The 13836-nt window shown below is 53.8% G+C and overlaps 1 protein-coding gene across 2 annotated transcripts in view; it reads left to right on the forward strand.

Annotated features, from left to right (window-relative positions):
- Positions 1-231: 231 nt before the first annotated feature.
- Positions 232-13836, forward strand: part of NRP2 (neuropilin 2) — a 90721-nt gene continuing 77116 nt past the window's right edge. For both annotated transcript variants that reach the window (XM_075153429.1, XM_075153430.1), the window contains exons 1-2: positions 232-608; positions 12567-12744. In XM_075153429.1, the coding sequence (XP_075009530.1) occupies positions 536-608; positions 12567-12744 (251 nt within the window). In that variant the 5' untranslated portion in view covers positions 232-535. The remainder of the gene's footprint in view (positions 609-12566; positions 12745-13836) is intronic.

The following is a 13836-nucleotide window of genomic DNA, read 5'->3' on the forward strand; positions in this document are numbered from 1 at the left end:
CCCCGCCCCCCGGCGCTGCGGGAGCCTCCGCGTTCCCCCGCGGCTGCGTGCGGGGCGGTGCGGGGCGGTGCGCGGCCCGGCGGGGCGGTGCGCGGGCGCGGGGCGGTGCGCGGGCGCCCCGAGGGGGCGGTGCGCGGGCGGGCGGGGGGGCGCGGGGGGCGGCGCCGGCGCTCGGCGCTGACAGCCACATGCCGCCCTGCCTGAAAAGGCTGCGAGGCGCCGGCGGGGAGGGAGAGGAGGCGCAGACGGCGCCCCAGCCCGCACCGCAGCCGCCGCGCCCCGGGGGATGCCGAGGCGCCGGCCCCGCGGGTCGCCCTAGGGGAGAGGCGCACCGCCGGCACCGCCCGCCCCGCAGCCCCGGCCCGGGGGAAGCCGCCGCCGCCCTCGCCGCCGCCCACCGCTGAACCCTGCCGGAGCCGCTCGCGAGTGGGGCGCCCACGGGGGGCGCGGCGCGCCCGGGGCAGGGAGGCAAAGCCCGGCCCCGCAGCCTCGGGTGTTGTGGGTTGTTTTTTTTTTTTTTAATTTCTTCCGAAGGATGGATACGTTTCTTCTCGCGTGGGGATTTCTAGGGCTGTGCTTGCCCGGCTCCGGAGGCACGGCGGAGACAGGTAAGGCGCCCCCCCGGGGCGGGGGATACCCTCGGCCGCGCGTGGGCGAGGGAGCCCTCCCCGCCCGCCCAACTTTCGGGTGCCTGTGCGCGGTCCCGGCCGCACGCACAGAGGCTTTGCCCGGCCTCGGGCATCGCGTAGGGAATAAACGAGGGATCGGCGGCGCCGCGCAGCTTTCGCAGTACGGGTTTTGGGGATTGGGGGGGGTCCGTGCGTGTGGCGGGGCGGGGATGGCGCAGCCCCCTCGGCAAGGCGCGCAGCGGGTGTAGCCGCGCAGCTCCCATCACCCGGCGTGAAGGGGCGAGGGGACGGAGCCGCATTGGAAAGTTGCGTGCTGGTTTTTGGGGGGGCACGGGGAAGGGAGGGGAAGCGGTAGGGACCAGCCGCATCCCGGACACCCGCATCCGGATGCCCGCGGCCCCGTGCCTGGTTGCAACCTCGAGAAACTTTAGGTGGGAAATTAACATCATCTGGCAGGGAGCAGGCAGCCGGGAGCCGTGCAGGGCGGCGCTGGGAGCAGGCGAGGCTTAACGGCGGTGGCGGCACCCGCCCGTTGGAGGCACTCTCCGGGCAGCCCCGCGGGGAAGCCTGCCCGCCGTACGTGCGGGACCCACACTTACTTTGCAAACGCCGGGGTGTTCCCGGGACATGGCGGGTTCGTGGCAGGTTTTGGGGCGCAAGTGTGTTTTTCTGGTCTTCGCTTAAGAGCTAGGCTGGGCTGTCAGGAGGCCCTGGGATGAAGCCCCGGCGCTTGCGCTGCTTCGGCTTGGGGACAGGAGAGGGGCAAGGGCGGGCTGAGGCTGGGCCCTGTGCTCCCCGGCCACTGGCTTTGGGTCTGGCCAGGGGGAGCAGCAGGGTCTCCACCTGGAGCAGTCAGTGGAGGAAAAGGATATGCCTCACCCAGCCGTCCACCGCTCTCTTGGGGCTCCTTCTGCAGTCAGCAGGACGGTGGTGCCAAGCCAGCAGCTGCTGAGCTGTGGGTTTCCCTTCCCGTTAGCCGGAGCCTGGGGACATGCCTCAGACAGCCGGCGGGGACGCAGGGTCCTGAGCCGCGGTCTGACCCAGGCAGCGTGAGATGGCAAGGCGCGATGTGCGTGGGTCTGTCCCCTGCCCCTCTGCCTTCCCCGGCCCCGAAGCGGCACGGCCACCAGCTCCCCCTTGGAAAGGGAAGTGCGGAAATCTCTGCTGCCTGAAAAAGTCCCTCTTTTTTGCGGCAGCGAAGCACAGTTCCCGGCAAACACCCTCCGTGTACATTCAGTTGCTGGTTGGCATCTCCTCCTTCCTTATGGTTATAAAGGAAAGAAAAAAAATCCCATCTTTTGTTCAAATAGCAAAACAAATGAATAGGCACTCGATGGGGTGAAGAGAAAGAGCAAAGTGCTGGGAGGCCCCTGCTGAGTGCTACAGTCTTTTCAGATGGTCCCTGTTGCAGAGGCAGTGTCTGGTCTCCTGGAGTGGGTATTGTGGTGAGGCAGATCGGGCTGTAACCCGAGGCTCGCTCCTGGGGGTGCACTGGCCAGCCTGGCTGCGATCCCTGTGGCTGCTGAGCCTGAGTGTGTGCCTGTGCCTGCCTGTGCACCTCCTTCTACCCTGGAGTGGGCTCGGGATCAGGAGTTCTAGCTGGGAAGGGGTTTATGAGCCAACCGTGTCTCTGAGGCCATTCAGTCGCTGTAAGAAATGTTTATTTGAACGCGGGGTTTTCCCGGCTAAGCAGAGCATCACATGGTGTTGGAGCCAGCAAGGAAGTTGTCTCCCTGCGGCTGACACCAGCGGCTGTTTGCCGAGACGTTGTTGCGGTGCTGCAAACCCAGTCAAGTGACTCTATCACTAGCCCAGTGAGCAAAGGTATGGGGTAACAGGACGCGAACCTCGATCAGGCTATGCTCAGCTCCAGTAAATTAGCCAGCCTAGTAAGAAAAACATGCCAGAGGTAGATGGATTTATGTTTCAGTCTGGTGTATCTGAAAGCCTTCCCCCATTATGAAAGTCCCTCTTAAGGTTCCCTAAGGGAGGTTAGTAGAGAGGGGAGATGTTTTTAATAGACAATAATATGATAATCCACATGGAAAAAAACCCTCAAACCCTCGTGCAATATTTCTACAGTAAGAGATAAACAGTGCAGCTGCCAATTTGTATGTAGCCAGGCAAACCCTGAGATAACCATGCAGGGGAGTGGGTGGGAGACCCTGGAAGATAAATCTGAAGGCTGGATGACTGTGTGTTTTTCATCTTCCCGTAAAAACCAATCAAATAAGAAAGTAACAGATTTGAGTGACCCAAGTACTGAGCCGTTCAGACGATGTTTATGCAGCTCCGAGCAAAGCTCACTCTTGAAGCCTTCCAAATAGTTTGCTTAAAAGCTAGCATTTTTAGTAATGACTTGGGGATGTAGCAAGGTGGGGAAGAGGACCAAAACAAATTGCTGCCGAGCAGGCACACGGCCGCACGCATACAAACAGGCACACGCACACCCACGCAAGAGTTGAGTGTAATGCCTTTTGCCCATTGTGCTGTTAACTCGGCTCTTACTGGGAACAAAAGCTTTTTTAGCCTAGGAATCAGACAGTTGTCTGGAGCATCACTGAAAACGACGGCTACAAGCTCAGTGGGGGGCTCTGACCCAGGTTAGGATGCTGCATTTTGTTTTCCTAACTTTCCTGCCGCAGAAGAATCACGGTGTGTGGTGTTTGGAGTGACAGGCAGGCATGCTGGTCCCAGGGGGCTCTACGGAGGCGCTTCCCGTCTCCCTGCCCTGCTTCTTCTCCCCCCAGCCCCCTTCCCAGTATTTACTCTGTGTTTGGTACCTCGTGCATGGCTTAGAAGGTTAAAATGAGGAAGCAACCCGCTTTGCTGGGCCAGAGAAGGCAGCGCTCCTCGTCCCAGCAGTGTGCCACTCCAGGCAGGCGGGTGGGTTGATTTCCTAGCAGAAACCTCCAGTGCCGCCGGGCTCCAGGACATGGTGGCCTTGTATCGCAGATAGCCTGAGAGGAGAAAGCACCCTTCATGGGGTTTAGGAAGCTGTCAGGTTCAGATAAGGCTGGGATCCTATCCTGTGGGACACCCAGTTGTATTAATAAGGAAAAATTAATTTTTAAGCACTGGGATTGCTGCCAAATTATATGACCTCTGACAGACCAGCTGTGCTAGGAAAATAAATTGTCTATATCTGAGGCCCATGATTCTATCTGAAATCGAAATAGAAAAAGTCGGCATTTAGCCACGATGGTGGGGGCAGATTGCAGCAGCCTGAGAGCAAACTGGAAGCTGCTAAACTTGCTCTCCATTGTGCGGTGAAGTCACCGTCACTGTGTCCCTGTGGGGTCTCGGGAATACAGTTGTCTAATCCGGGAAGTGTGGAGAGCTGATGTGCCTGCACACACCCAAGCTGGGGCTGACAGTGTTGGTACGGCGGTGGGGGCAGAAGCGGGGTGTGAACGTTTCCAGCTCTACCCTCACTCTGTAACAGTCCTTTGACACATTTCTAATTATAATACACAGACAGACAAAGAGGTAGCTGGGCTATTTTCAAAATCCCTGTCTACACCCTGGTGGAAACCACAATACTAGCAACAACATAAATCAGGGCTGTTGCTAGCAGTGTTGCACACAGCTTAGCGCTACAGTAGCATGGTTTTAATCATAGTCAGAATCAAAGGGTCAGCCTTCTCCCTGCCTGAGCCAAATCGCAATCTCAGAAGGCCAGATCCTGAGCCAGGCTTGATGCCTGTGCAGTGAAAAGACACAAATGTAGACACGGAGGAGAGGTTTGTCAGCACGAGGTCGGCAGGCACAGGGCCAAACACTCGAAATCACAACTCGAATCTGTAACCCTTTCTATGTGCAAGCGGTGCCCGTGGATTGTGTGTGGGAGGACAGGTATGGTAACACTGGGGGGCCGGGGCAGCCTCTTCCCAAACAGGTTGGGGAAAGGGGTACAAGCAGTGACTCGGCATGCAGAATAGCCCAAAGTGTTACTTGCAGGGATGGATGGCTGCGGAGACTTTGTCTGAATGCTTCTCCCCCTCTCTTCATACTTGATGAGTCAAAGAAAATGGGCCCCAGAGATAAAGTGCTGGGCTCCGGGTCTTTGAAACCTGCCCTGATTTCTCCCCGTGCATTTGAGACAAAGGCAAGACATCTGCCCCAGCTGTTCTGGGGGTCACCCCTAGCTGTGAAGTGCTGTCTGTGTGGGGCTTGAATGCCTGCCTTTCTCTACATCCCTCCTAGGAAGATGGTGAAGCCGACGCTGTCCTTTCACTCTGCTTACATTTTGTTGAAAGGTTCCTTTGGACTCTGGTTTTTAGGGGATGCCTGTGGGGAGAGGAGAGAGGAAAACCCCAACCCCTTGTGTATATAGACACATACGCACACACTATCTCCCTGGTTCCTCCTCTCTTTTCAAAGCACACAAATCTCTACCTTTTCTCTTATGCACAAAGCCCCTCCGGTCCCCCCCACCTTGCTGCCTGCCACACGCACTCTCCGGCACCCTTCCCTTCCCTGCACTCTTCCTTGCGCACCCAGAGCCCCTCGGCAACTTTCTCTCTCGTGCACCCCCTGGGCTCGCTCCTGCTTTCCTCTATTTCTGTTTGAATATGTGCTCAGCAGGAAACAATGTGTTTAAGACACTCGCCAGAATGTGTAATAACTTCGGCGCTAGCAGTGAGGCTCAGCAGTAGCTGGGTTTGAGCAAACCGTCGTAAAGGCTGAAGCTGGTGCTACTCAGCAGCGTGCGCAGAGGGAGCTGCGGCGGCGCCCCTCCCTGGGTGGCTCCAGAGGGGCTGCTTCCCATCCCATCCCATCCCATCCCGTCCCATCCATGGGGCTGCCCGCTGCCAAGGCACCAGGTTTTGCTGTGTGGCTCCAACAGGGTCCTTGGGAGGGAGGGCTGAGCCAGGGGTGGTGCAGGATTCAGAGGGGCTCTGCTAGCCACTTTGGGAAGAGGCAGGAATAAACTGCCATTGCTCAGTGGGAAAAGCCAGGATTCATTTTTTGTGAAGAATGGACCCCGACAGATGGGCTCAAAAGGTGTGAGGGAGCTGGGAGGGCGCAGGGGGAGATGAGAGATGAGATAGGCTTTTTTTTCTTCTTGGAATTGTCGTAATAACAATACTAATTAGTATTTCAGAGGCACTGAACACCTTTCATCAAGCCTGAAGCTCTTTAGAGAGAAATCCTGGGTGAATCCATGGCTCTTTCTTTAATGTGTAGAATTAGAAAGGTCTCTTGCTTTTCCTTCATGGCCCTCGAACCAGCCTGTTATTGATAGCATTCACAGGGGTGGCTCAGCAAATTGTTTCACCCTTATATTATTTCCTAGAGTAGCCTATAGGTAGGGTGGCAGGCTGCCATGCAGGAAGTCTCTGCTTTATTTCTGCCTCTCTTCTGAGCCTTCAAGCTTCCCCAAGTCTCCATTTCCCTGCCTGGTGAGGTTTCCTCCAAAACTGCCCAATCTGCAGCTTGAAGGTCTCCTGAAGCTGCCGCCTGTTCCTGGGAGATGGCAGTGTGTTTCCACGAGACTTCAAACCCTTGGGAGCCCAACACAGAGAAACAGGCATGATTCCTGCAAGTTCAATATGCAGTTATCCCCCTCCCTTGCACGTGCGTTCACACACTCATGCGCTCTCTCGAATGATTACCGGAGTAGCCAGGATTTGTAATTCCAGACCCACCAAATACATTCGTGGGCAAGCCAGGAGAATTACGTGCACACATATCTTTATAAAGAGTAACACTATTAAGCCGGTTGCCCTACTGGAATTGCATTTGCCTGTGATAGAAGATGACAAATAACAAAATTAGCGGAGGTGGCATCATGTAAAACCAGGATATAAAATCTCATCAAGATACAAGGTTTGGGGAGGGAAACCACCAAAATCCCAAAGTGGCAACATTTAAAGGTCAAGGTTGCCACTGACTCAAGCGGTACAAAGCGATGCCAGCCCCTGGAAAGCGGCTATCCAACTCCAGTGATTTCAAAGCAAATTACCTGGATTTGCATGCAGGTCTTTTATTTTCCATGGTGAAGCCTGAGTAGGTCTCTATTTCAGGTTTCTACTTAATTCTTCTGTGGATTAACATGGCAAAGAAAGTGTAGGTATCCGAAATCTCCAAATTTCCTTCTCTCTCTTCCTCCCTCCAATACTCCCTTCTTATTTAAAAATAATTTTAAATTACCTCTTTTTGCAAAGGCTCACAGCTAAAATGTTCCATTTGCTGAGCTTTCCGGCATTCCCCTTTCACTGCTGTCCAGTGCTATAAAGTGAATATATTGCATCCCTCCCCAGTTGCCTTAGGAAGTGGTCAAACGGCTGCATTCCTCAACTGATGGATTGGCGCGTTCCTTTCTTGCTTAAGCCCAGACAGTGTTTTTATGAGCCTGTCTCGTGACAGGCTTGAGACGCTTTGAATCAAGCAAAATCCTAGTTCAGATCACAAAAGCAGTCTTTAAATTCTGCTTTGCTGTGCCTCTATGTTTAAGTGAATTTTTAGTTAAACTGATAAAGGCCCTCAATGAACTTTCCCTGGTTGTATGATATCCCAAGACGTGGATGTGGGTACTGCTCTGGGATGAAACGTGCGTGTAAGTGCTTTGTGTTGTTTGGGTGTGTTTGTCCATTAATTTGTTCAGGAAGCCTTTGAAGCTTTATCTCGCAATCCAAAGCAAACATGCTTCTGCTAAAATGATCTATGCTACTGGGGATAAAATATCTAATCTTATTAGCTTCCTCTGCACTATGTCTCTCTCCTTGGCCAATGGCTAATCATTTAAATCCGAGAGTTTGCATTTGTGTTCCTGCCTGGTGCGAAAGTTGTGCTGTATGGTTTGGGGTGAGAGCCCCTGCCACGTTAGCCGTGCCCAGACTCTCCCCCAGGGCCAGAGCCTGGGCAGTGAGGCAGGATGAACATTAATAGTAATGAATCCTTGGCAGAAGAGATCTGTTTCTCCCCTCCATGCCAGGGTTGGCAAAGCGCTTGGACGCACATGGACCTTGAAAAACTTTTCTTGAAGAGCTGATTGACTCTAGCGGCACTGAAACGCGGGGTTTGCTGTACAAGGGCTCACGCCAAGTTCAGCAGCTCTGAGAGCAGTAGGTCGTGCGTGCCAAGACCCGTATTTTGCTGCGCTGTCGGAGGGTTGGCAGGGCAAATCTCCTCTGCCCAGCACTGAATCCCGGGACGTAGAAATTTTCTGCAGTGGTGGGATGAGAGTGCAGAGCTGGGCTGTGAGGGCCTCAGGCAAGGAGGAGGATTAAGTGATGAGGCCAGGTGGTGCATCCCTCTGCTGTGGGACTCCCTTGCTCCCTTGCTGCCCTCGGAGGCTGTTCTTTCCGAGCAGCATTGACACTGATGCTGCTTCTTGCCTCTGAGGCAACAAGAACGCCTTAAATTCTGTGCACAGCCCAGAATTATATCCCCAAAGTAAACTGAACCCAGCAGATCAAAACACATGATAGTTTTCTGCTGGACGCTACAAGCTCTGAGAGGCTGTAGTGTGTGTGTTTGCTGTGAAATGGGCCTCTCTGGTGATGATTATTTTTGTTACAGGCAGAGTTGGCTTTAGTTTCTGTGTTGAAGGTCCAACAATAACAGTGAGCCCTGCTCTCCTGGGGTGAGGGAAATCCAGAGGGGTTTAATCGGCAGGAAATTCAAGTAGGAGAACGCTCTGCTCCCGGCCTAAAGTTTCAGCGTGCGCTGATGAGCTGCAGAGCTGAAAAACCCCAAGTGTGGGTGGAGGTTGACCGGGCCTGGCTGTTATTTTTGGGTCCCCTGAGTGATGATTGCTTGTTGCAGCCCAGGGGAGGCAGGGGGAGACTTAATCAGCCTGGATGTCTCCAGCAGGTCAGGGCAGGGAAAGAGGGTTCTGCCCCTCGCAAAGGGTGAGGAGCTCAGCTGCTGATACCCATCTCCATGGGAAACTTTGGAGTTGCCCGCTGTATGCTGTATGCTGCGGCTTTTGCAGGAGTCTGCCCTCGTGAGCTTCTCCAGGTCTTCCTTTCCCATCCCTATGGCTTGGTTGTCATCCTCTGGTGTAGTTCCCCTGTTGGGGTGGTCCTGCAAGAAGAGGGTTGCTGGGATAATGTAAGTCATGTGGTGGGCCTTAATGAAGGAGGGGATCTGGGGATTTCCCATCCTGAACACGGCCTGCTCTGACCCTGCCAGGGAGTGCCAATCTCTGTAGCCTCCATTGAGGAGCCTGGCTGCTCTCCTGTGGCCTCGCCATCAGCACAGCGCTCCACTGGCCCCTCCACCATGCGGGCTTGCTGGGGCCCCAGCAGTTTGCTTTCAATGCCTGCATTTTGCTTACTGAGCAACGGGATGTCCCATGAACCTGGCAGACTTGGCTTATACTTCAGAATTTAATTTTGATTTTATTAAGTGAATTCAGGGCAGGCAAAAGCTGCCAGAGCCCATTAGCTGTGGAGCACGTCTTGCTTCCAAAGCATACAGCCTGGGCAGTAGCCATGCCACTCACCTTTTTTCTTTTTTTCTTTTTATTTCAATGCATCAGTTTGAAAGGACACATTTAGGTAGAAACTTGACCCTCTACTGTGTACAAAACAGTCCTGATTTTATACAGAAAGCCCATGGCTGGCATGTCTGCTGAGGCAAACCCTTTGCCCGTTAGTGGGCACAGTGATAGATTTTTTTTTTTTGGTTGCAGGTGTTTATCTGCTAGATACCAGTGAATCAAAAGAGGAAAAAGCCCGACAGAACAATTACGAAGATATTAAATCATTTTGCCTCTTCAGATAACTCTAAGAAGCCCTGGGTTCCCTGGTACGCTATTGTCCACCACGTGGCCTGGTGTGTGTGTGGACAAGGCAGCGCTGCATTGAAGTAGCCTCCTTCATTTCTCTTGACTTTCTTGGGAAGGGATGAATGAGAGAACAAAAATTGTTCCTCTGAGAGACACAGATAAGCTTTCCTGCAGGTAGAAGGCTTTCCCTGCTGCAGAAAGATGGTAAAATTTTCCTGGTGGTATCTGAACACCTGAGAGATGTGGCTGGTGCTCCTGTCCGCTTAGTGGTTTCGCCTGCTTGTCCCACTTTGCTGCAGAGACCACAGCTGCAGAGCGCTGGGCTCCAGCCCCTCTCACTCCGGCTGTCCTCACCGGCACCAGCAGTTTAACTTGGGCACCAAGCTGACCTGAAACCAGGATCAAGCCCATGGATTTCCTTAGCTCGGTCCCACTGACCTGCGATGGCCTCGCAGGGCAAGGGAGAGGTTTTGAGATCAGGGTAAACCTGGGTTTCTGCTCCTGAGTTCCTTTCTCAGGGAAGAGACGGAGCAAGCTGGAGCCTGACACCCCTGTTCACATTGCAGTTCCCCTCCAACTGGTTGAGTTGCAACGGCTCACAGAGTATTCATAGTATCTGGCGCGAGTAAGGGGCTAGCAACTTCTGAGTGGTGGGTGATGTTGGTGGTATCAGCCTAGCGGGTAGCATGTGTGTGAAAGCTGGAGAGACGGGGAGGGGATGACGAGGTGTGGAAGGATTGACTGTATTTTCATTGCTTCGAGACTTTGCCCTTTCCAAGAAAAATAATCTGCAGCTTGAATATTTCTCTTTGCTGGAGGGGGTGGACATGTGTGCAAACGAGGTGTGAATTTTTATGAGAAGGTGTGAAAGTGCGTACATGAGTGAAGTGTGAATTACACGTCTATTTGTACATTGATGTCAACAAGTCCGTGAATTTCTTCCTTCCACGTGAATATCTCTCTCTCTCCCCGCCCCCCCTCCCTCCAAACCCACATAGACACGTGTGTGGGCAAATATGCCTTGCTGAGAGAAGAGATTTGTGCAAGAACGTAGGGTTTGTAAATGTTTGTGTGTTGAGCAAGCTCTCCCGTGGAACAAAACCAGATGTTTTTTGGTATTCTCAGCTTCTTCGTGGCAGTGTTGCGATTTTTCCCCTCGTATTTTTCAGCATACTTACAGGATTATTTTAAGAAAAAAGGGAAGACTGCAGAGATGCCTTTGGGTGTGTGAGAAGAAAGTTATTTTGAAGAATGAATGTGTTAAAGGGCATGAAAAATATGGGGGAACCTGAGATAGTGCTTTTTCATGGCAAAGGAAGCCTCGCTCCCCCTCAAATGGCCCTCCCGTTGCCCTTATTCCCCCACAGGGCCCGTGCATTTTCTGCAGGCAGCGTGCAGGCAGCGTGCAGGCAGCGTGCAGGCAGCAGGTTGTTTATTCAAAGTCCGTTTTTCCAGGAAGCATTGCCACTGAGGGGTCCTGTCTCGCTCCTGCTGCTTGTGTTGGCTCCGGCAAGAGGGCAGTTCGAGGGCGGGCTGGGATGTCCCCACCGAGAGCGGGCAGACTTGTGACAGCCTGGCAGGGGACACCCCTGGGGCCTGGCGGACCCCATGGCAGAGGGACAGAGCCAGTCCCGCAGCAGGGGGTTGAGCCCACACGAGTCTGCGCTGCTTTGCTTCTCCCACGCGGTCCCGGGGCTTTGCAGTGAGTGCCGCTGTGGGAGGCACAGGAACAGCCCTCGGGGCCACAGCGGTGAGGAGGACCGTGGAGACCTTCGGCCCGCAGAGCCGATGGGCTGTGGGACGTGTGGTTGCTCTCCTGCACCGAGGGTGACGTTCCTCCCGTGCCTCGGCTCCCTCCGGGGCAGGGGATGCGCCTCAGGCCCCATCGCAAGGTGTGCACACCTGGGCCCCGGGAAAGCCCACCCGCACCCTGCTGCAGGATCAGAGCTCTTGGGGCTGAGGAGAGGCTGTGAGGACGGCCCCACAGTGGGGACAACCCACGAGGGTTTGCGTCCCATGTTGTACCCCCATTGCTTATCGTCGGAGAGGGGAAAGCCTTTCTGCAACACAGGACCAGGGTCACCCTGTATTCCTGCCAGCCTGCCCTGTGGAGGGGCTTAGGGTTTTGCTGGGTTTTGCCCATTTTGCTGGTTTTTGCCCGTTTTGCTGGGCGTGAGGAGGCAATGCTGTCTTCCGGGGGCAGCTGTGGGGCCGTGGCGCTGGGATGTGGCAGTGGCAGGGGAGGGGGGGCAGCGAGAGGCACGCGATAGGGGCCCCGTGGAGAAAGGGACTTTATTGGGATTTGTAGTGCGTTATCAGTTGACCCTGTGATGCAGATTTTCCTCCCAGCAAGTAATGCAATAATAAATTTGATTTGCAGCGTTCATGAGATTAAATGTTTTTTTGAAGATGAAATCACCCTCCAGGGCCTGTTCTAACCCAAAGCTGAGAGCGCTTCCTCCGCTCACCACGCAGCCGTTGCCAGCCATTTGCGGGCTAGCCCCACAAAACCGCCACTGCTGATTATCCGCATCTGCAATTCCAGCGGCTGGGTTAGCTTGAAAGGTTTCGGGAGGCGGGAGGCCAATCTGCCGAGATGGGGTGGTGGAGGCAGGCGGGCTTGGAGAGGGAGAGCACAGCAAGCGGAGAAGGGCTCCTCAGCTCTGCCACCAGCCATGCATGTGGGCCTGGGCTCGCCATCAGCCCCGCCGTGCCTCGGTTTCCTTCCTTGGGACCAGCAAAGCTTTCTGCATTCCTGCAACTGTACCGAGGGTTGTACGCATCCAAATTTTGGGGTCTCTCAAGGCAAGCTGTGGGAGACTACCACAGAGCAGCTTGCAAAGGAGGCAAAAGAAGGGATAAAACGAGGCAGCTCCAGATGATCTGATATCAATCTTTCTCTTACTTTATGGCTCTGTAATTGCCTTAGCAAGAGCATTTACTTCTCTTTTCTGGTCTGTGTGAAATGTGGTATGTAAGTGTGGCAGGAGGTGGAAGGGAAAAGGAGTAGGTTTGTTGTGTAGAGTAATTGCCCTTGCCCAGAGATTAATATGAAATATTAGAGTACCAAACGGATGTCGACGGTCTGGAGAATGGCCTTTATCATACCACCCCTAGCAGTGGCCCGGGGGACCGGCTGTGCGCAGCCGATGCCCGGAACCCGTTTCAATGCCTTGTTCCCTTCTGTGTCTCTGCAGCTCAGCCATGTGGGGGCCGCCTGAACTCCAAGGATGCCGGGTACATCACCTCCCCGGGGTACCCCAATGACTACCCCTCCCACCAGAACTGCGAATGGGTCATCTACACCCCTGAATCCAACCAGAAGATTATCCTCAACTTCAACCCTCACTTTGAAATCGAAAAGCACGACTGCAAGTAAGAGCCTTCCTCTCCTCTCTAGTACATAGTCACCTCCTCTTCACTCTTTTGGCTAGCGGTATGGGCCTCATGCTTCCTTGTGCGTGAAAATAAGCATTGTCCTGAGCCCCCATAGTGCTGCGTCTCGTTGCCTTTCAGGGGCCAGTATGCCTCTACCGACTGGGTGGTTACTAGATGCTACTTTGGACACATAGGATGAGCCTACTCTGCATTGAACTGGTGGTTCTTAACTCAGCCTGCTATCACCTGAAAGCAAGAGCTAACTGGCTTTCAACCTGAGTTTGACTTTGATTAAAAGGCAGGTTGTTTTTCTCAGTGTCAAAGTGGCCTCACTGTCCTTTTAAACCGTGCTGGGAGAGCAGAGCAATTTCCTGGCATGTAACTAGGCAGAGGTATGGCATGGAGAGCCCTAGGGCTGGAGACCCAGGCGCGGGCCATGTGAGGCTGGGGGCTTGGGGGTCCAAGCTGTTTGGGCTGGATCTGACTCTTCACAGTCCTTACTCTGCTGCGTTTGGTACACTGGGGGTTTGGTTTTGTTTGCTTTTTTTTTCTCTTTTCTTCTAAGAAGGGACTTGGAAACTAGATGTCCGGGAAAAACAATTAACAGCTAGTAAAGAATAATTAACGGCATCAAAGGGCACCATAAAAGGCTGAGTTAATAACATGGTCTCAGCAGACGTATAAACCTGTGTGTTTAATTTGGAATCCACAGCCAGCTACAGGGATGCCTGAGCTGTGAAAGAGTTTGGGATCTCCTAAAACGGGCCTGACACAGCAGTCTTGCCAGACACGTGGTCCTGTTGATTAAAAGGAGGTTATATATGGAGAGGGGAACTCTGTTTGCAAAAAGGACAGAGGGACAGGGGAAGCATTTATGGGGCTGTAGAATCAGTCCTGTGGAGAACAAAGAATTCAGCATGGGTTTGATGATGTGCGGAAGGTTATGAAGTGTAGTGCTGGATCCTCAGCTACCACAAATCAGCATAGCTCCTCTAACTCTAATGAAGGTGTGCTGATTGATGTCATTGGGGATCTCATCACCCCCTACAGATAAAGCCTGGGCTAATAAGGCTTCAAGCACCATGAACT

The sequence above is a fragment of the Calonectris borealis genome, chromosome 6, assembly GCF_964195595.1.
Source record: "Calonectris borealis chromosome 6, bCalBor7.hap1.2, whole genome shotgun sequence".
NCBI classification, from domain to species: Eukaryota; Metazoa; Chordata; class Aves; order Procellariiformes; family Procellariidae; genus Calonectris; species Calonectris borealis.